Source organism: Callorhinchus milii, unplaced genomic scaffold, assembly GCF_018977255.1.
Source record: "Callorhinchus milii isolate IMCB2004 unplaced genomic scaffold, IMCB_Cmil_1.0 Scaffold7, whole genome shotgun sequence".
Taxonomy (NCBI): domain Eukaryota; kingdom Metazoa; phylum Chordata; class Chondrichthyes; order Chimaeriformes; family Callorhinchidae; genus Callorhinchus; species Callorhinchus milii.
The window spans coordinates 32222-54186 of record NW_024704748.1 but is presented as its reverse complement, the minus strand read 5'-3'; the positions used below and the strand labels follow the sequence as shown (position 1 = coordinate 54186).

The following is a 21965-nucleotide window of genomic DNA, read 5'->3' as shown; positions in this document are numbered from 1 at the left end:
ATTATTGATTTTTTTTCTTGAGGGATTATTATCAGGCGTGTGGAATAAGGAAACTTGCCCAAGGTTTCACCTTGTCGGGAATCAAACCCAGTTCTCTCGCTTGCAAAGTAAGTACTCTTAACCATCGAACTACAGGACTCCACAAATGGCTGTCACTTCTGTCTACAAAAAATGGTGAATACACTTGACAATAATTACTGTAATGCCTTGAGACGTTTTGACATAAAGGAGCTATAAAAAAGCAAGGTTTCTCTTAGCAAGTTTAACTGTAGGCTTTTGATCATGTCATTCCTTCTTGTTGGCTGGGATTTGATGGAGGAGATAAGAGTGTTAAAATGAGTACTGAATTATAAATGGGAAAGGGAAGCCAAGAGTTGTGCTATAATTTCCATGCAAATTTCCCATCATGTCGCCAAGGTTCGATTCCTGGCAGGGCGAAATGTTGGGTAAGTCTACCCGCCTCTGTTTACCTAGAAGTAAGTAGGAACCCAATTGTTAATCGATTGGTGGATCACTTTTCTGGGGGTAATAATTCCTTCAAAAAAATAATAATAATAAATTGGTCACTTTAATCCACGGCTGCTTGTGGGACACTGCTGTTAATTTTCCTCCTGGGGTTGGGGGAATGGGGGGTAGGTAAGCAGGGTCTCCTTGGCACTGAACTGACAACATGTTTGGGAATGGAATATTGGATTTGAGCCAGCCTTCTGTGGCTGTCTCCAGTCTGGTTCCTGATCTAGATGGGTCCACAGGACCTCAGAGCACCAGAATTGGTGACAGCACCAGCTAGGGTGGTCCTAGCTGGACAAGCAGCAGGAAACCTTGCCAGACAGAAGTACGAATGGCAAGCTATGTGGTTTTAGCTGGTTAGACTCCAGGAGTTAACCCAATTCCCATCCTGTGGTCCCCAAGCCTTGTCTCTTGCCAACCTGCGCCTAATACTTTCCGGAATTAGGTAAGCGTCAAAGGGGATCCATGAGAGGAATTCACTTCGCATTCCAAAAACACCCATCAATCTATTAAAAAAAACATGCTACTCATATGGTTATTTGTAAATTATAATGTTCTCTGTTTCATCAATTTTATGTGTGTGTTTAGGGAAAGGTGACACCCTGTGGTAACTGGAGTCTCCGCAGTACTGAGTGGTTGCAGTGCCCCCTTTAGTTTTACAAGAAGTTGTGCCAATAATAATCGTCTTGCAACAACAAACCTGCACTTATATAGCGCCTTCCACGCAGGGTAGCGACTCACGGCACTTAACAGTGGGGAAAGATTAATAAACCCTTATATTTGTTATAGCGGTTTTCATGCCAGGAGGGTGTCTTAAAGCACTTCCTAGGATATACTGTAAAGCGCAGTGGCTTGTGTATTCTGTAGGTGAATGCAGCAGCCAACTGGCGCACAGAAATATTCCACAAACAGCCATGAAGTGAATGACCAATTTTATCTGGGGGGAGGGGGGTTGTTGGCCAGGACACTTGGAGAGATAAACTCCTTTCTCTTTTTGAATAGTGGCACAGGATCTTTGAAGCCCACCTGAATAGGCACAGACTGGGCATCGGATTAACATCTCATCTGAAGGACAGCACTTCTGAAAATGCAGCACCACCCCTTGCTGGGGCAGTGCGCTTCTTAATGCATTAGAGTTCAGCCTTGACGAAGCATCTTCAAAGTCCTAACATAATAATAATAATCCTTGATATAGCCTCTTATCACATCTTAAAGATGAGGCTTGAATCCATAACCTTCTGATTTAGAGTTGACAGTGGTACCTTCCCGGCCCTCCCTCCACACTGCAGATCATTCAGAACTCTGCAGCTCGTGTACTGTCCCGCACCAGACACCGCGCCCACATCACTCCCACCCTCGCCCTCGCTCCCCTCCACTGGCTCCCCATCCCCCAGAGGATCGAATTCAAGATCCTAACCCTCACCTACAAGGCCAATCACGGCCTCGCTCCCTCCTACCTCTCCGACCTACTCTCCCCCTACCTACCTGTACCCTCCGTTCCTCTGGCTCCGGTCTGCTCCACATCCCCCGCCCCAACCGCCCTACCATCGGTGGCCTTCAGCCTCTCAGCCCCGAGGCTCTGGAACTCCATCCCCCAGTGCCTTCGCCGCTTCCTCCCTTTCCTCCTTCAAGGCCGGTCTCAAGACCCTTCTCTTTGACCGTGCCTTCAGCTCCCCTCTTGACTCTCTACTCGCTCCCTCCCTCCCCTCCCCTCACCCTGACCATTTCCCCCCTCCTTGCTCCCTCCCTCCCTCCCCCTGACCATTTCCCCCCTCCTCGCTCCCTCCCTCCCTCCCCCTGACCATTTCCCGCCTGCTCGGGTCCCGACCCAACTGTCCAGGGCCTTGGGACGTCCTCGCGACGTGAAAGGCGCTCTATAAATGAAATGTTGTTGTTGTTGTACCATTTGAGCCAGGCTGACACAATGGATACAGGTGGCAGAGTTTGGATCAAGGCATAAATTGGATTGGATGGGCTGAAGGGCCTTCTTCATCTAAGGCAATCTTGTGATCCTTTGAAGTTCACATCGTTTAAAATGGAATAAGACAATTAGTTATATTAAAATTTCTTATGAAAGAGCACCAGAATTGGATTAGAGTTGATGGTTCTAGTGGGGGTGTTAACGCCAGCACGGACATGAGTTGCACGGCCTCTCTCCTTCTGTGCTGTAAATATGCTATGATTCTATAGTCTAGGAATGCTGTGAAAAGGGAGTATTGGTCAAGTCCCACGTGTCAGGGATGACTCATTCATTTTGTTTTCAAACTCCAGTCACTTAAATAAAACCACACAACTTCAGAAAGTCTCAAAAAAGTAAATGGGAAGAGTCACAAGCCAGTGGTCAACTATCTCTCAGTTGCTAGCTAATCTACCTGTTGAATTTCTATACATCAATCTTTTGACTACACTGCAAACGGCGTTTAAATTTAAATTGCAATCAGTCTTTGATCCTAAAACACAAACAGAATGAAGGGAGGCTAATGTTACCCCCTCTACAAAAAGGGGCAGAAAGACAAACCCGGAAATTACAGGCCAGTCAGCCTAACTTTGGTAATAGGAAAACTACTGGAGACCATAATCCGGGACAGAATAAATCTCTACTGAGAGCAACATGAGGTAACTAGAGACCCCCAACATGGATTTGTTAAAGGCAAATCTTACCTAACAAATCTAATAGAATGTTTTGAAGAGGTGACTGTGAGGGTTGATGAGGGAAATGCGGTGGACGTTATTTACATGGATTTCAAAAAGGGTTTTGACACAGTACCGCATAAGAGATTAATACAAAAATTAGAGGCCCACGGTATTAGACAGTGGCAGTTTGGATTAGGAACTGGCTGAGTGACAGAAAGCAGAGGGGGGTGGTTAATGGGTGTTTCTCGAAATGGAGTGCAGCGGTGTCCCCCTGGGATCGGTATTGGGACCACTGCTCTTTCTAATGAATATTAATGATCTGGACTTGGGCATAGAGAGCACTATTTCGAAGTTTGCAGATGATACAAAGTTAGGTAGGGTAGGAAATAGTGAGGAGGACTGTAACCAACTGCAAGCAGACATACACAGAATGGGTTGACATGTGGCAGATGGATTTCAACGTGGATAAGTGTGAGGTGAGGGAGGGTTAGACAGGGGGGAGGGGGGAGGGTTAGAGGAGGGGGGGTTAGAGAGGTGGGGTGGGAGGGGGAAGGGTTAGAGAGGGGTGAGAGGGGGGAGAGTTAGAAGAGGGGGAGAGAGGAGGGGGAGTTAGAAGAGGAGGGTTAGAGGGGGAGGGTTAGAGGGGGAGGGGGGAGGGTTAGAGGGGGGGAGGGGGAGAGGAGGAGAGGGGGGGTGGGGAGAGGGGGAGGGGAGAGGGGGGTGGGGAGAGGGGGGGGAGGGGGGGAGAGGGGGTGGGGGAGAGGGGAGGGGAGAGGGGGGTGGGGAGAGGGGGAGGGGAGGAGGGGGTGGGGGAGAGGGGGAGGGAGAGGGGGGTGGGGGAGAGGGGGGGGAGGGGGGGGGGAGGGGGGGGGGAGAGGGGGGGGGAGGAGGGGAGAGGGGAGGGGAGAGGGGGGGGGGGAGAGGGGGGGGGGAGAGGGGGGGGGGAGAGGGGGGTGGGGAGAGGGAGGGGAGAGGGGGGGAGAGGGGGGGGAGAGGGGGGGGGGAGAGGGGGGGGAGAGGGGGTGGGGGAGAGGGGGGGGGAGAGGGAGGGGGAGAGGGGGTGGGGAGAGGGGGGGGAGAGGGGGGGGGGGGGGAGGGGGAGGGGGGAGAGGGGGGGGAGAGGGGAGGGGGGGGGAGAGGGGAGGGGGAGAGGGGGGGAGAGGGGAGGGGAGAGGGGGGGGGGAGAGGGGGGGGGGAGAGGGGGGGAGAGGGGGGGGGGAGTGGGTGGGGGAGAGGGGGGGAGAGGGGGGTGGGGAGAGGGGGGGAGAGGGGGGGAAGGGGGGGGAGAGGGGGGGGAGAGGGGGGGGGGAGAGGGGGTGGGGAGAGGGGGGGGAGAGGGGGGGGGAGAGGGGGGGGGGAGAGGGGGGGAGGGGGGGGGAGAGGGGGGGGAGAGGGGGTGGGGGAGAGGGGGGGGAGAGGGAGGGGAATGAGGCGATGATGTAATGGAGGGCTCGCGCAGGCGCAGTGCGGGGCAGCAGCCGCGATGGAGTCGTACGATGTGATAGCGAACCAGCCGGTGGTCATCGACAATGTGAGTGAAGCCGCAGCAACTCCGTCACACCGCGCGGGGCAGCCACAGGGCGCGGACGCTTTCCTCCGGCACCTGATTATTCAGCTGAAAAGATCCCGGCCTGACTCTCCCTCTCGTTACCGGTCGGGCGCCATCTCCCCCCTCAGTGCCGGGCGCTGCCATGGCAGCAGCAGCCCCGCCCCGCCACCATTCATTGCCTCCCGGCCCCGCTCCCGCTGTGTGTGTGCGGAGGTGTTTTTCTGTTTGTCGTGTTGTGGCTATTAAAGCGGCGGCGGTTTGTTCTCCGCCTCGTTCGGTAAAATACCGGTGACGGGAAGCGGCGGCGGGAAGCCTCGGGCCTGGCGCTGGCCCCGCCCCGCTCCCCGATTGGCCGCCCGCGCCGCTCAGCTTCGGCTGCGATTGGTGGACTCGCCCGTCAATCTGCACGGCGGCGCCGCCCCACTTCCGGTCCGGCATGTATTGATTGACAGGAGAATCCAGGGCTGGGAAGTCAACAACGGCGGCCAATAAGCCTTCCATTGGCACCGCGCCTCACAGCACAGACACACCGAGACGTCAATTGATGTGTATTTTGTGGGTGAAACGTGGCAGCAAATTGTGCTAAACAGTGACCCACAAACAGTCACGAAACAAGTGATCAATTGTATTTGGGGTATTGTTGGCCAGTACACCGCGGCGGTGGGGAGGGGGGGACTCCCTTCTCTTTTCAGATCGTGCCGTGGGATCTTTAATAATTGAGTCCTGTGGCTCCGGGGTTAGAGCACTCGCTTTGGCAGCGAGACACCTGGGCTGGATCCCCAGTCAGGGTGAAAGCTTGGCCAAGCGGCCGTACTCCACACCTCTGTTTACCAGCAAGCGGCCAGATGTTAGTTGTCGGATCACTTTTCCAGTGGTAATAATCCCTTCAAATTAATTCTTTTTAAAAATAATTTGGTCACTCGATCCATGACTGTTTGTGAGACGCTGCTGTACGCAATTGGCTGCCGTGCTTTTCCCACAAAATGTAGTCAATTCACTTTATAGTTATTCTGTGAAGCGCTTTGAGATGTCTGGAAGATGTGATAAGACGGTGTATCAAATGCAATTATTATTAATGTCCACATGAACAGGCAGATGGGACCTCAGCTTAACGTCTTGTCCAAATGACAGCACCTCCAACTAGGCGTTACCTTAGACTATGTGATTCAAAGTCTTGACCTTTGGGTTTAAACCCACAATCTTCTGAATCAAACGTGAGAATCACATTTGCCTATACAATACACAGTTAATACGCTTTCCTGCGAAGTTCTTTGAGACATCTTCCTGATGATTATTATTTGAAATTTTTTGAATCATTTATCCAATTTCCTGGATGCTCTTTAGGATTATATTTCGATTTGCTGCAGAACAAAAGTAAGTGATAGGAGTGAGCAACGTCACTTGTAATAGTTTTAAAAATGAGAGTACAGTATATCTGTTTTACAAAATAATTGGATTAACTAAATCACTATTGAGCGATCGTACCATGTACTTCAGAGAAAAGGATTAGTCTGTAGGTGGGAGTTTGTACTACGCCTAAATCAAAATTACTGGCCCTCCAGCTCATTTCTTTGAAAAATTGTGAATATTTATTTTAATTGTCAAAGTGTTGGTAGATTTGCAGCATCAGCTGTTCTGCTGCCAGCAATAAGGCATGTGGCTCCCCACAGTCGTGTTCTTCATTTAGGCCTACAGAAAGAGATTGAAACCCTCCCCGCCTTCCACCCCTCCTGATCCCAACTACCAGCTCGGGTATGGATTCCTGACTGTCCAGCGTGAGTGCCAGCAGCCTCTGCGTAAGGAATTTCCTTCTAAACCTTTTAGATTTGCTACTCGCCATCTTATGTAAAATCATGGTGTTAATGGCAATGCTGAAACAATATTGACCTTTCGTATATAAAATTTGTGATGTTTAAAGTACACAAATCTGGCACAAGGACAGAACCAGAATTTATTTTAATGACTATACACTTTTAAAGTAATTAGAAGGAAGCTGGTTCTGTGGTGTTTTATTTGTACTCTGGATGTGAACCAGTGAATGATAGGATTTCTTGCTCTCCTTCCCCTCCCCCTTCACAGTTCCCATTGTGGTTAGTAGCTGTTGTCTGCCTTTCCGTCTTGGGAGCAGGAACCTCAGTGAATGAGTGAGTGAACCTGACCTGATTTTGTGCAGTTGGCTTCTGGCACACACCTGATAACTGGTTGTCATTTTCCTCACCTTTGACCGTGTCTTCGGTCACCCTCCATCCCTGCCCTCCTAATCCCAACCTCCACATTGGGTCCAAATCCCTGAAAGTCCAGTGCCTTGGGATGACCTCCCACATGAAAGGAACTATACAAATGTAATTTGTTGTCTGGGAACATGTGATGACCATAGAGAAATTGGATTGAATCAGGACAGAATAAAAACCTTATTATCAGCCCGTGAATTGGGCAAGTGGACACCCATAAATGTTAATGTCCTTGGGGGGGTCGTGATCATTCAATGTCTTCATTCCTTCAGCCAGTCCCCCCCTAATGATGGCAGCAACATCTATAACGTACACATTGCTTAAGTTCCCTGTAATATTACCAGTGCCTCATATTCACTTGTATGCTTATACTTGCAGGGCTCCGGTGTAGTCAAAGCTGGTTTTGCAGGTGATCAGATACCAAAGTACTGCTTCCCTAACTAGTAAGTACATTTTTGGTTACAAGCCGAATTTTTTTTTGTACAAGAACTCTCTTGATTCCACTTAGAAACAACATGAACAAAATGGATGTGGAAAGGAAATGAGGGCACCGTCTTTTTAATGTCCTACCCGAGGCCCAACTCACCCAATCCCACTAGACCAGCCTGAAAATGTACTGTCCTATTCACACTGCTCAATGACCTCTGCCCATCTTGCTGCAATAACGCATTTAGATTGTCATACTGGTTAAGATTCAAGGTCACTGAAGCTACAAACATCTTTTGGGAATGGGTCCTGCATACTTACAGTACAGTATGGCACCAATATCAGAATTCCATTGCATATTGAGAGCGTAGTGATGACGTTCATTCTAAGGCGCTGATAAGCTAGGAACCCAACAAAAAAATGGACGGCTAACTCAACACTATTGCGGTTAAAACTCATTACATTTTTTGATCTCTTTCTTCACATGCTTTAAATCTAACCAGGGAAAGCAGTAACAACAACAACAAAGTTACATGTGTAAAGTGCCTTTCATGTTGGGAGGGCATCCCAAGGCGCTGGACAGACAGTTTCAGACCCGAGCTGGGGTTAGAGGTCGGGGAGGGTGGGGGAGAAGCAGGGAGATTGAAAGCACAGTCGAAGATGAGGGTCTTGAGATGGGACTTGGAAGAGGCAAGGGAAGGGGCGAGGTGTACGGACTGCGCGATGGAGTTCCAGAAGGTGGGGCCAGAGTGGCAGAATAGTGGGGTGAGCGAGGTGGGGGATGTAAAGCAGGCCGGAGCCCACTGAGCAGAGGGAGCAAGCAGGATGGTAGGGGGTTGGGGATCAAAACCATGGAGGGCTTTGAAGGTGAGCACCAGGGACTTGAACTGTATCCTCTGTGTGATGGGAAGCCAGTGGAGTCGGGTGAGGATGGGAGTGATAGGGTCACGGAGTCCGGTGCGGGAGAGGACACGGGCTGCAGAGTTCTGGATGATCTGCAGCCTATGGAGGGAGGAGTTGGGGAGGCCAACAAGCAGGGAGTTTGCATGGTCGAGCCACTATGAAATGAAGGCGCGTGTGAGGGTTTCGGTGGCCTGCAGGATGAGACAGTGGCGGACCCGGGCGACGTTGCGGAGATGGAGTAAAGGCAGAGCGGGTCATGGCGCAGATGTGGGGTAGAAAGGATAGTTGAAGGTGAAATAGGACGCCAAAGTTCCGGACGGGCTTAGTAAGGTGGAGTGTGTAACCATGGATGGTGATGCTGTCAGTGCCTGAATAATTCATAGCAAGAATATGAGATGTTAAATTTCATCTGATAATATGGTCACTGACCAGCTCTGACTGATTGGGTAACTTGCTCCTTTAACACTGGGGAGGGAGGGGGCAGGGGACAGAGAATTCTTTCACATAATTACAAGACTGAAAATGTTGTTGAACCCAAATAAACCAAACTTTGTTTCAGTGTGGGAAGACCCAAACATGTCCGTGTTATGGCTGGTGCACTGGAAGGAGATATTTTCATAGGCCCAAAAGCTGAGGTACTTTTTTTAAAATTACTTTTAAAAACATTTATGAATCTTCTTTAATCCTGGGTGAACTTTGGGCTTGTTGTGGAGTGCAATGCCCCTGCCAGGTGCAGTGATTGAGGCAGAATCTAGATTAATTTTCACAAGGAAACTAAATAGATTTCTTAAAAAGGTGTTGCATGCGTGGGGAAAAGCAGGTAAATGTGACTGAATGGCTTGTTCTTTCAAACGCCTGTACTAATGTACAAAACTCAGAATATATTGTGAAGTATAGTGACTGTGTATTTTGTGGGCGAAACCCAGCAGCCAATTGCACACAACAATGTCCCACAAACAGTCGTGGATTGACTGACCAAATGGTCAGTCTAATGGCTTTCTTCTGTGCTATAAATTTCTATGGTTCTATTGGTGAGGCATGTTAGTGGTGTAACAATTCAAAGTGTATGGATTATTATTATCATCATTCATTCCTCACTTGTTTCACACAGCCTGAACATCAAGCACTCTATGGAAAAAATGTTGTCAGATATAGTTTCCTCTATGTGATATTAGACCCAATCTTTATGAAGTGAATATGAATTATTAGACTCCTTGGTCAAATTACCTTGCGATGTAATAGCTGCCTGTGAATAAATACCAAACAGTAATCTCACTCTGGGTTCAGGTTGTGTTATGCACCACAAAAACAAGGCACAAGCAGCTATTTGTTCAGTGTATTATCATAATTTTCTTGATCACACTTTTTATTTTGAACCTTGTTAGTTGACAACCTATGTTTTTTGTTACTGATGTTTTTGTTTTTGTGACTTGTGTTTTTATGTCTGTAGGAGCACAGGGGTCTATTAACAATAAGATATCCAATGGAACATGGAATTGTAAAAGACTGGAACGATATGGAGCGGATTTGGCAGTACGTGTATTCCAAAGACCAACTCCAGACTTTCTCTGAAGAGGTAAGACAAGGATTTAGCGACTGAATCCTTCAGTACTCAGGTGTTTCAGTCACTTAATCCTGTAGCATGGAGTCCTGCTCGTAGTGGTTAGAGCACTCGCCTCACAAGCTAGAGGACCTGGGTTTGATTCCTGGGCAGAGCCAAACATTAGGCAAGTTTCCTTGCTCCACACACCTGTTTACCTAACAGTAAATAAGATTGGTGGATTGCTTTCTGGGGGTAATAATCATTTCCAAAAAAATAATAATTTGGTCAGTCAATCCACGACTGTTTGTGGGACATTGTTGCGTGCTGGGTTTCGCCCACAAAATACACAGTCACTATACTTCACAATATATTCTGAGCTTTGAGACGTCTCAACTATGTAATAAGGCACTATATCAAATGCAAAGATTATTATTATAATTGTCGTATTTTGCATTTTCTGCAGATTCTGATTCCTGCGATCTGTTCTCTTCCAGCATCCAGTACTGCTCACAGAGGCTCCACTCAACCCGAGGAAAAACCGTGAACGTGCGGCTGAGGTTTTCTTCGAGACCTTCAATGTCCCTGCTTTGTTCATCTCGATGCAGGCAGTACTTAGTCTGTTAGTATTTGATGTTCAGAAACCCACAAATCATTGACTGAACCATTAAGATTATTTGTCTTTGTGTGAACTGCCCATATAAACACAAACTTGGACAATCGTCAATGCTCCCTGTATTATAAATATATATATAGATATATAAAAATAATTTGGTGTTTCACTCCATTACGGGACACTGCTGTGCGCAATTCGCCTACAAAATACACAGCCAATCCACTTTAGAGTATATCCTGTGAAGCACTTTGAGACGTCTTGATGGCGTGGTGAGGTGCTACATTAATTGCAAGAATTATTATTATTATTACTTACCAATTCTGTTGTGTGCTTTGCTGAAGGTATGCCACAGGAAGGACCACAGGGGTGGTGTTAGATTCAGGCGATGGAGTCACTCACGCGGTTCCGATCTATGAAGGATTTGCCATGCCGCATTCCATCATGCGGATTGACATTGCCGGGCGGGACGTTTCCCGCTATTTACGCCTCTTCCTCAGGAAGGAAGGATACGATTTTCACACCTCGTCAGAATTCGAGATCGTAAAAACAATCAAAGAGGTAGAGGTTCTCACTTCCCGTTAATGTGTTGATCGATTTCACACTGTGAGTGAAACGTCCCTAAGAATTCCTGCTTTGTGTCAATTATTAACTTCAGCTCCACTCCACCATCAGCAGCCACACTTCCAGCCACGATGCCCCAAAGCTTTGGAACTCTCTCCCCCAATCCCTCCACTTTGCCACCTTTTCCCCTCTTTTAGATCACGACTGAAGACCTTTCTCTTCGACCGTGCTTACGGTCACCTCCTTCCTCCCTCTACCTCTTCCACCCGCTCGGCGTCAGGCGCCAATGTTAAGCTCCGAGATGTTGCCCGGCTTGAAAGGCACTGTATAAATGCAAATTGTTGTTGTTAACTATTTAGTATCTCCTCGCTCTGTAATTTTTAAAATGCAGATTTTCACATCCTAACCTATTAAAATTCCCTTTCTGCTCATTGTGCATCCTCCCCAGAGCTTTGCCGATGCCGCTCTCTGATTTCATGCAATACGAGAATGGATGCACAGCTGGATTTTCTCCTAGCGAGGACTTGAATGATGACTTTGCATGACATGACATTGGGACTGCACCTTGTAGTTAATGACGGTGCCAAACTGTATCCCCTCATTCTTTACAAGGTGCACTGAGAGGCGGTTGCTGTAGTGGATAGAGTACAAAATCCGTGTCCTCGTTTTCAAAGCCCTCCATGGTCTTGCTCCTCCCTACCTCTGTGACTTGTGAACTCCATGCCACCCTCCGCTCAGCAGACTCTGGCCTGCTCCTGTGGTTAGAGCACTTGCCTCGCAAGCGAGAGACCTGGGTTCGATTCCTGACAGGGCAAAACCTTGGGCAAGTTTCCTTACTCCACACACCTGATACTAATCCCTGAAGAAAAAATAAATAAATTGGTCACTTCAATGCATGACTGTATGTGGGACACTGTTGTGTGCAATTGGCTGCTGTGTTTCGCCCACAATTGTACAGTCAACTCACTTCACAGTGTATTCTGTGAAGCGCTTTGAGACGTCTAGATATGAAAAATGCTATATCAAATACAAGCATTATTTATTTGCATCCCGATCGTTCACCCTCTTATGTGAGCCTAATCACGTAACACAATAATTACCCACACTGGTGGGTTCACTGGTTGGTTGGTAAACAGACAGAAATTAAACAGAAAACCAAATGCATATCATCTTCTAATGGTTAGAGGAGACCTGGTTGGGTTTACGGGGTAACACAGCCCTACGTTTTGAAACTGGAAGGACATAACTTCAAAGCTTCATTTTCTGAGGGAGATTCCTAGGATAAATCTTACAGAGAGGGGGTCTTGCTATCATTCTTACTTTGAAGTATCCGCTAGAACTGCTGTTACCTGTTTTAATTGTTAATGGTCACTCTGTGTTTCTGAGCACATTATGGTCTGAGTCATTATCTGAGTCATTACCTGGCCTGTCTGATTGCCTTGCAGCGAGCCTGTTACCTGTCAATAAATCCACAGAAAGATGAAACTCTGGAGACTGAGAAAGTACAATACATCCTGCCTGATGGAAGCACGATTGAAGTAAGGCTCTATCCTGTTTAACAATGACGACAAATTGTATTTCACGTCCGGAGGATGTCCCAAGGCACTGACGCTTTGAATGCTTTAATCAGTTCCCAATATGGATCAATTCCCAATGTGCCGTGTGCAATTGCCTACTGTGTTTTCGCCCACAATTCACTTTATGGTATATTTTGTGAAGCGCTCTGAGACGTTTCAACAACGTAATGAGGAGCTCTATCAAATACCAGGATTATTATTAATGTCCTGATGTTAATATTAATATCCATGTTTTTAAATGCTTTGCCCAGAGGGTAATAATGAAAGGCTGGAATAGGTTACCAGGAAGGGTGGTTCAGGTCAGGACATTGGACTTGTTTAAGAAACTGCTTGGTGCTGTCATGGGTTGGTGTTCGGGTAGGAAAGGTGAGATCAAAAGGCTGAAGAGTTTTCATTATCTGAACCTCTTGTGATCTTGTGGCTTCTGGTGAATCTTACTGGTGTCCTGTAGTGATGAGGCTCCTCTGACCTGCTTTGCTCTGTACAGATCGGCCCTGCCCGCTTCCGTGCTCCAGAGTTGCTGTTTCGACCTGATCTTGTTGGTGAAGAATGCGAAGGAATTCACGAAGTCCTGGTCTTCGCGATCCAGAAGTCAGACATGGATCTGAGGCGAACCCTTTTCTCGAACATTGTGCTCTCCGGGGGATCAACGCTATTCAAAGGTATTTTCCTTTAATCTATTTGACGCAAACATTAATGTTTGAGCATTGAGGTTCCCACCACTTTTTCTCTGACCTGATAATAGTCAAATACTCTCTTACTTTTGGCCTTGATTCAAGCTAAGGTTAACTCAATGTAATTAGAGCTGTCTCGCTGCTGTGTTTATGTTAAAACCAATGTCCTGATGGCCACAACAATATCCTAGCCATCCATCCTCCAGATACATTAGTTATCTACCTCATGGTTGTTTGTGGGATATTGCTATGCACAGAATGGCTGCAAGGTTAGCCTACAAATACCAGTCACTACACTTGACCATAATTACCTGTGAAGCACCTTGAGACATGATAAGGCAATATTAAAATACCTAAATTCTGCCTTAAATTTGAAAGCCAATTTTCTGCAATTTGAAACAGGAGCTGCTTTCAAGTTCAGATGGAATCTAAAATCTTTCCCAAATTCTGTACAACTTAAATTTTTTAGGACAAAAATGGCTTACAGGACAGGACTAGGTTGAATTATGGGCCACAAGTGCTTTCAGCAATATAAATCATATAATCATATAAATTGGGCCTTGTTTTTCAATGTGTCAACCTGGCTCAACACTTGCCTCTGAGTATTCACTGAGGTTGTGAGTTCAAGCCCCACATTGGGACTTTGAGCTCACAGTCAAGTATGATGCTGGGGGAGCACTACATTGTCGGAGGTGTCGTCTTTCTCTTCTAAATGGATAAAGGAATAGCAATTAAAGCAAAATACAGTGTATACTGGAAATGTGCATTTCACAAGGAACTTGTATGGTTGGAGTGTTAATGTTTTGCTGTCAAGCTTGCATCACAGAGCGCAGGAGTCTTTATTATACTTTGATTTTTCTTTTTTCTTTTATTACTTAATAATGTGCAACTACCTGATCTAGGGTAAGTGGGTGTTAGCACTTTCTGTCAAAGTCGGTTATTTTCCCAAATAACCTGTGTAATATTTTTCCTCTTCTCTCCTCCTCGCACTTTCTTAATTAAACATCAATTTCTGTGCTTTTTTGTAAATCCTAGGGTTTGGTGACAGACTGCTGAGCGAAGTGAAGAAGTTAGCACCAAAGGATGTTAAAATAAAGGTAATTACGCCCCCACCCCACCCCCATATGCTCTACCTGTGTTTTGGATTCTATACAAGGCAATCACATGGAAAGAACGTGACAAAGTAAACCATGTGTGTTTTAAATGTAAATTTGGTGACGGTTCTAAACTGTGGTATGTAAATGACATCTCTGTATGTGTAAGGCTATTCCTAGTCTAGATTGAAAACAACTTTGCAGCCAACTGTTAACAAAGGTTTCTTTCAACCTAGCAGAAAATGTGAGCCTTGAGGAAGCATTGCAGGGCATCACCCACTTCTAAGTGTCAAGTGAATTAAATGTCATCCATGTTATTTGGTTCATTACAGATCTCTGCTCCTCAGGAGAGGTTATATTCCACATGGATAGGGTAAGTGCTCCTTTATACATCTCACATCCCTCCCCATTCCCCCTTTCTCTCACCCCCTCTTGCCCCCTTTCTCACCCTCCCTGTCTCTCCATCTGTGCTGGTTCTAGCAAAGGAATATTATGCCTGTTCATTATATCTGAGCCGTGATTCTGGTCTAGTTCTGGACTCACCTTCCTCTTTACTCCCCCTACCCCATTTCCCCCTCACACACCAGTATTCTCCTTAGTGGCCATTAATCAACAACAACAAATTACTTTTGTGTAGCGCTTATCACATCGGGAGGACATCCCAAAGCACTGGACCGTCAGGGATTTCCACCTGAGCCAGGGATTGAGATCAAGAGTGATGGATCCCACAAAAATAATAATAATCAATAATAATAATAATCAGATGTGTGATCCCTGATTGTGAGTGTCAGTAGATATTTGACTGCGGAGCCATCACTGCTCAGTCTCTATCTAATTGTTAAGGCTGAGATCAGCGCACAACAGGGTCAAACCTCTTCTGTGTAGCTGTTACCAATCGGATAATCCTGCTCAGGGAAGGTGTGGCACAACTGTGGAGACGTTGGTAAAGAAGGGAGTGAGGTTAGCTGTTACTAACCCCTTTAGATGTTTACATTAATTTGCTCTCACTCTGTTTGTGAGACACTATTTTGCAGCTGGTTCTGCACTTACTGGGTTAAATTTGTTTGCTTGCTCTCTCCCCCCCCCGCCTGCCCGCGCACGCACAAAGACACACATACACAGACGCACATACACAGACGCGCACACACAGAGACGCACAACACAATTAGAATTTAACATGCCGCCCACACCTTGTCTGTTGGCTTTTAACATTGACATTTTTGTGACAATAACATGGAGAAAATCGTGTTTTTGTTCAAGATGTTGCAGTCTCATTGGTAAACCATACACAGCCTCTGCAGACTGAATGGAAAGCATCAAATGGCTGTTACGTTAGCCAACGGAGATCTGTAGTTACAAATCAAATCAAATCTGCAGGGAATATCTATGGAAATCGCAAAACTTCTGAATGAATAATAATAATAATAATCCTTGCATTTGATATAGCGCTTTTCATGTCTTCTAGATGTCCCAAAGAGCTTCACAGAATATATTATAAAGTAGATTGACTGTATATTTGTGGGCGAACGCGGCAGCCAATTGCTCACAGCGATGTCCCACAAACAGTCGTGGATTGAAAATGACCAATTTATTATTGTTTTGTTTTGGAGGGATTATTATTAGGCTCTGTGTGGAGTAAGGAAACTTGGCCAAGATTTTGCCGTGCTCTTGGTTTTACAACGTCAACAACTTGCATTTATATAGTGCAGCGCTCCTCACAAGAAACCTGCAAATTAATTTCTGTATTGAAGGTTGCATCAGTATATGGGGACATAGGAACAGGAGGAGGCCATCCAGCCCCTCAAGCCTGTTCCATCATTCTATAAGATTATGGCTGATCTGTACCCCATCTTCACCTTTGCCCCATATCCCTTGATACCCTGACCTCAGTTTGGACAATGTGAATGGGTTCAGCGTCCACGACCTTTTGGGGGAGAGAGTTCCAGATTTCCACTAGCCTTTGTGGAAAAATTGCTTCCTGATTTCACTCCTAAATGGCCTCACTCTAATTTTAAAATTAAGACAGTTATTCCATCTACTCCAACTGGAGAGAAAGCACCTTGGACACTCACTCTTAGTTGAAGTTGAATGGATTAAACAAACTAGGTGCAAGGGTTAAAAACAAAGACCCTAGTTCTATTTAATTTGGGTTTGCTAAGTCATTAAGGTTTCATCAGTATGCTAAGTCAATAATTGCATGTGAATGTTAGTGTTGACGGGTCAGTAATTCAGAGCCTGGTTGTTTTTGCAGTGGCTCCATTCTGGCTTCGCTCGACACATTTAAGAAAATGTGGGTCTCCAAGAAGGAATACGAGGAGGATGGAGCCAGAGCGATCCACAGGAAGACATTCTAAAGCACTCGGCAGAGTTAGTCCGTACACAAACTCACTCTGATATAAACCTTGCTTGCCTGGTTATGCCTCTGAAGATGATTGTGTGTGTGTGTGTACATGTGCACAGAGCAGGACACACAGACTGGATATAGGTGCACATGGTCAACATGAGAGATGTTTTGTTCATTCCTTTTGCTTTATTTCTCCCCCTTCCCCCAACCCCATTATATTGTCATGCACTATATAACATTGTGTATGTAGTAGGAGACCAGCTGTACACACTAATATATACCAAATGCATTTGGTAAGTTTTGTTGTCTGATCTCTTAAGAGGCCTGATTAAGTAGCAAAGAGGGTGGGTGTGGAGGTAGCTCCTGGGTCAATTTGATTCAATGTGGGTGTCAGAGTGTGATTTTTCAAAGGCAATTTTTTTCCCCATTGTTTACAATACTGGTGGGAGATTAATAACCTGTTATGTGTAGGCAAATTGCACGTCCTGAACTTTCTTTGTAATGTATATCAGCAAAGCGAGTGTCTACTGCACTGCTTCTCGTCTGTCTTTTAGTAACACTAACATGTACCAGGGACTTGCGTGCCTTCTGTACAAGTGTCTTTCCTCCCCTTTCCTGCCCACCACCACCCACAGGCTAATAGGTGTTTGTGTTATTTAGTCCAGTTCAAGGGAGAGAAAAGACCAAAAGAAGCTATAGGAAAAGTATTAGAAAACAAATGGGACTTTGTGGAGAAGTCATAAGTAAGGCATGAAGTAATTTTTAAATTATTTTTTAAAAATTGTTCTTTGTAAGTGTTTTAAGGTAAGCCATACAACAGACAGGTCAGAAATCTAAGCTCAAACATTGGTTGATGTGCAAGAACAACACGTTTATCGGTGGTAATTTTTTTATACACAGTATATAAAATGTAAAACACAAAAGCTTAAACTTTGACAGCCAGTAAACGTCAGGTGGATAAATGCAAAATGTCTGAGAGAAATGGAAGAGGCTGTCTGTTTATTCTCCATTTGGATTATTAACTTGAATTGGACTGTTTGCCACTCACTATAGGGAGTGGGGGCCACGGGTAGAGAGAGAGAATATTGTAATCTGAATAAATCAAGAACAAAATTCAAACCTGTGGAAGTCTTTACTGTACAAACTCTCCAGAATAATTAGGATGAAGAAAACGAGTTTTGGGATTGGGAGAGTGAGCTGAATGTTTGAAGCTGTTTGTACTGTAATTTCATCACTTGTAGTTGAACAATGATAAAGGCTGTTGTTTGGGCCAGTTTTTTTCCCAAGTGTTTTTGTGAATATCAACTAATAAAGGGAACCTCTGTCCTACTGATCATGTGTACGTGGGAAACACCATGTCACAGTACAGTGGGGACTAATTAATAGATTTCTTAAGAAATGATCACATTTCTAAAGCATTAATTGTGCTGAGGGACACATTGAATTTCTAAAACCATAAGAATGTGAAAAACACTCTGATGTTTTACAAACCTCCGAATTGCAAATTTCTTATTAAGAAATACTGCAAATTAGACCACAAGCCTTTCCTCTCTTTATTTTGATCTTTTGATGAATTATTTGAATATTTTGCCTGAATCTGTCTTAGGGTACGTGACCAAATGAACTTAGACCAACCCTGGCATTAGCTTGTCATGGCTGCTGTAGATCTAGGTCCCTGTATGATGGTGAAGGGTTTGAATGGATGGTCGATTCAGACTTGTAGCTTTTACTACATTTATCATCTGATGTATTACCAAGCAGAAGTATTGCAAACCGTGCTGCCAGATGATGCCACTGTACTTGAAAACCTTAAAATAAAACCGTTCAAAAGTGCTTGCGATTGTTTCTGAATGCTGTGAGATGTACTAGAATCCATACGTGGAGTCCTGTAGCTCAGTGGTTGGAGCACTCGCCTCGCAAGCAAGAGGACCCGGGTTTGATTCCTGGCAGGGCGAAACATTCGGCAAGTTAACTTATTCCACACGACTCTGTTTACCAACAGTGAGTAGGAACCAGGTTATTAGTCGCTTTTTGTGGATCACTTTTCCTGGGGATAATAATCTCTTAAAAAATGATAATAATTTGGTCACTCAATCCACAACTGTTTGTGGGACGCTGCTGTGTGCAATTGGCTGTTGCGTTGTGCCCACAAAATACAGTCAATTCACTTTACAGGATATTCTATGAAGCGCTTTGAGATGTGATAAGGTACAGTAATAAATGCAAGGATTATATTGTATAACCCAAATCCTGTTTACTCTTTGCCAAATATTTCAGTTCCTTCTGTAAGACACATATGTTCCCTACTTGTGTATTTTCTGCTTCCACCGACCCCCTGGAAAGTCTCCCATCACCTGCCAGCTGTCATTGCTATACTCTTTCAATGGTTTACATATTGCATATATTTACTCCATGTCATTGTAAAACACAAGTGAAATTGTACCTCATTTCTCATCTGACCATGACTGAAGGAGGAAGGAGTAGACAACAACTTGCATTTATATTGTGCCCTTCATGTGATGTAGTGTCTCGGAGTACTGAAATACCAATAGAGAACACTCAGCAACCCAGTAAGAGGAACACTCTGGCAGCTTGAGGTTCTTGCATTTGAAATCCTGAATTAGGATTTTCCACTCACTCAATAGCCTCGATATTTATTATTCAAACTATTCACGAAGGGACACAACAACTTTAGTGAATGTGTCAGTGGAAAAGGGCCCACAACATTGTTCAGATCACTGGATATGTGTGTGCATCATCCTGCGGTCCAATAGGTGTCGCCAATGGTACATCCTGTGCAGAGGAGGCCAACTTCAGGCCAGAAATATGTGGCCAAATCCACTTACTTAACAGGACTGTGGAGTGAAGGCAATTCTCAGAATCAAGTTACATTTTGCAGTTATGTTTTCTGAAATTACTCCACAGTTTATATTTTTTACAATTCTAATTATACCTTAGCTCTGTCATTGTGTCATAAAGTTGTGCGTTTTAGTCTGTTCAGGACCCGAGCTTGTAGTAGACTGAAACTTTTGTGCAGTGACACGAGAGTGCTGTGTTGCTTCATCCTTCGGATGAGATATTAAACTGAGGCCATGTCTGCTTTTTCTGTGATTCTTTCTCACTCCACACGCCTAATAATAATGCCTCCAAAAAACAAAACAATAATAAATTGGTCATTTTTAGTCCATGAATGTTTGTGGGGGACACTGCTGTGTGCAATTGGCTGCTGTATTTTGCCCACAAATATATTCAGTCAATTCACTTTACAGCATATTCTGTGAAGCGCTTTGAGACGTTGAGAAGATGTGAAAAGCGCTATATCAAATGCAAGGATTATTATTATTATTCAGGCCGATGTGAAAGATCCCAAGGTGCTGTTTTAAAGAGAATGTCCCAATGTTCTGGTCAATATTCCTTAACTAAATTCAATTAAAAAAAATTGGTCATTCACCTCACGTTACATGTGATGCTATAGATTAGCTGCTATATTTTCCAATCTACCAATTACTTTGTGGGTGGTGCTCTCTGGGAACAGCTCAACAGATCTATGCAGTTGGACAGTTTCTCACTCCCATGTCACAGATTTTTATCTTAGCTTTAATGAAGTTTTTGTGTGATTGTCGTGTGGTGGACTTGCTGCACCATGTGACAAGAGCAGCTTTTCTGCTGATGACATTTCATGAAACAAACTGCCCCTGGCACGTGCCTGACCCTTGCCTCGCTACGCTGCCCCTTTTAAATGAAGCTTGTGATAACATCAGCATCTCAAGGCACATTTCAAGCACTTGGATCAGGGAATGTTCAACCTGAATACAAGAGAATAACTTCATTTTGAGAAACTTAAAACAACAACAACAAGATTGCATTTACAGAGCGCCTTTCACGTCGGGAGGACGTCCCAAGGCACTGGACAGTTGGGTCGGGACCCGAACAGGGGGGAAATGGTGAAGGTGAGCGGAGGGAGCGAGGAGGGGGGAAATGGTGAGGGTGAGGGGAGGGAAGGGAGGGAGGGAGCGAGGAGGGGGGAAATGGTCAGGGTGAGGGAAGGGAAGGGAGGGGGTGAGGAGGGGTTAGAGAGTCGAGAGCGGAGCTGAAGGCTGAAGGTCAAAGAGAAAGGTCTTGAGACCGGCCTTGAAGGAGGAAAGGGAGGAAGCGGTGAAGGCACTGGGGATAGAGTTCCAGAGCCTCGGGGCTGAGAGGCTGAAGGCCCGGCCACCGATGGTAGGGCGGTTGGGGCGGGGGATTTGGAGCAGACCGGAGCCAGAGGAACGGAGGGTACAGGCAGGTAAGTAGGGGGGTAGTAGGTCGGAGAGGTAGGAGGGAGGAAGGCCGTGAATGGCCTTGTAGGTGAGGATGAGGATCTTGAATTCGATCCTCTGGGGGATGATGAGCCAGTGGAGGCGAGCGAGGGTGAGGGCGAGGGTGAGGGCGAGGGTGAGGGCGAGGGTGGGAGTGATGTGGGCGCGGTGTCTGGTGCGGGACAGTACACGAGCTGCAGAGTTCTGAATGACCTGCAGTGTGGAGGGAGGGGCGGGAAGGCCGGCGAGGAGAGAGTTCCCATAGTCCAGCCTTGAGGTGATAAAGGCGTGGACCAGGATTTCAGCCGCGTGAGGGGTGAGGTAGTGCCGTAGTCTGGTGATGTTCCGGAGGTGATGGAAGGCGGTGCCGGTTGTGGTGCGGATATGAGGGAGAAAGGACAGCTCAGGGTCGAACAGAACGCCGAGGTTCCTGATGGCTTTGAGAGGTGGAGAGTGCGGCCTTGGATGCTGATGCTGTCAGTGCCTGAGGGGCGGAGGCGCTGACGTGAGCCAATCAGGAGGGCCTCAGTTTTGCGCACGTTGAGCTGAAGAAAGTTGTCTCTCGTCCAGGACTCGATGTCAGACAGCTAATGCTGACCAGAGTATTTCTTTCTCAAACTAAATGAACCGGCGGCTTGGGGAAGATCATCTACAACAACAAATACAAGAGGCAACAACAAATTACATTTGTATTAGTGCCTTTCAGATTGGGAGGACGTCCCAGGTTGCTGAACGGAGGCAGAAAAGTGCTTAAAGTTTCACCCCATCTGGGAATCGAACCCGGGTCCTCTTGCTTGTGAAGTGAGTGCTCTAACCAATACACTACATCCTACAAAGGTGGTCCAACCTTTTGGCTGCCGCGGGCTGATTCCCCACAGGGTGAAGACGTGATAAAGCGCTACATCAAAATACAAGCATTAATCCCTATTTGATCCACCCGAGACCATTTCCAACATTCCAACTTGCGCTTCCACCCTCCCTGGGGAACGTCCTCCCAGGGCAGTTGCA

General features: G+C 46.0%; 1 protein-coding gene across 2 annotated transcripts; it reads left to right on the top strand.

The window, feature by feature from the left end:
* Window positions 1–4556: 4556 nt before the first annotated feature.
* Window positions 4557–18492, top strand: LOC103190170 (actin related protein 1A). 2 transcript variants are annotated; one of them, XM_007910861.2, is made up of 11 exons: window positions 4557–4675; window positions 7303–7367; window positions 8813–8888; window positions 9704–9829; window positions 10291–10415; window positions 10751–10967; window positions 12416–12508; window positions 13035–13209; window positions 14257–14318; window positions 14648–14688; window positions 16567–18492. In XM_007910861.2, exons 1-11 carry the CDS (start codon window positions 4628–4630, stop codon window positions 16667–16669), a joined length of 1131 nt encoding a protein of 376 aa, XP_007909052.1. In that variant the 5' UTR covers window positions 4557–4627; the 3' UTR covers window positions 16670–18492. The 2 variants fall into 2 exon arrangements, with proteins under 2 accessions (XP_007909052.1, XP_007909053.1); XM_007910862.2 differs by lacking the exon at window positions 4557–4675 and adding an exon at window positions 6782–6837.
* Window positions 18493–21965: the final 3473 nt, after the last annotated feature.

Bases quoted from the DNA above. Each gene is read 5' to 3' on its own strand.
- LOC103190170 (XM_007910861.2), top strand. From the start codon at position 4,628: ATGGAGTCGTACGATGTGATAGCGAACCAGCCGGTGGTCATCGACAAT. The intron at 4,676-7,302 runs GTGAGTGAAGCC...TTATACTTGCAG, and splicing joins AGCCGGTGGTCATCGACAAT to GGCTCCGGTGTAGTCAAAGC. The intron at 9,830-10,290 runs GTAAGACAAGGA...GTTCTCTTCCAG, and splicing joins TCCAGACTTTCTCTGAAGAG to CATCCAGTACTGCTCACAGA.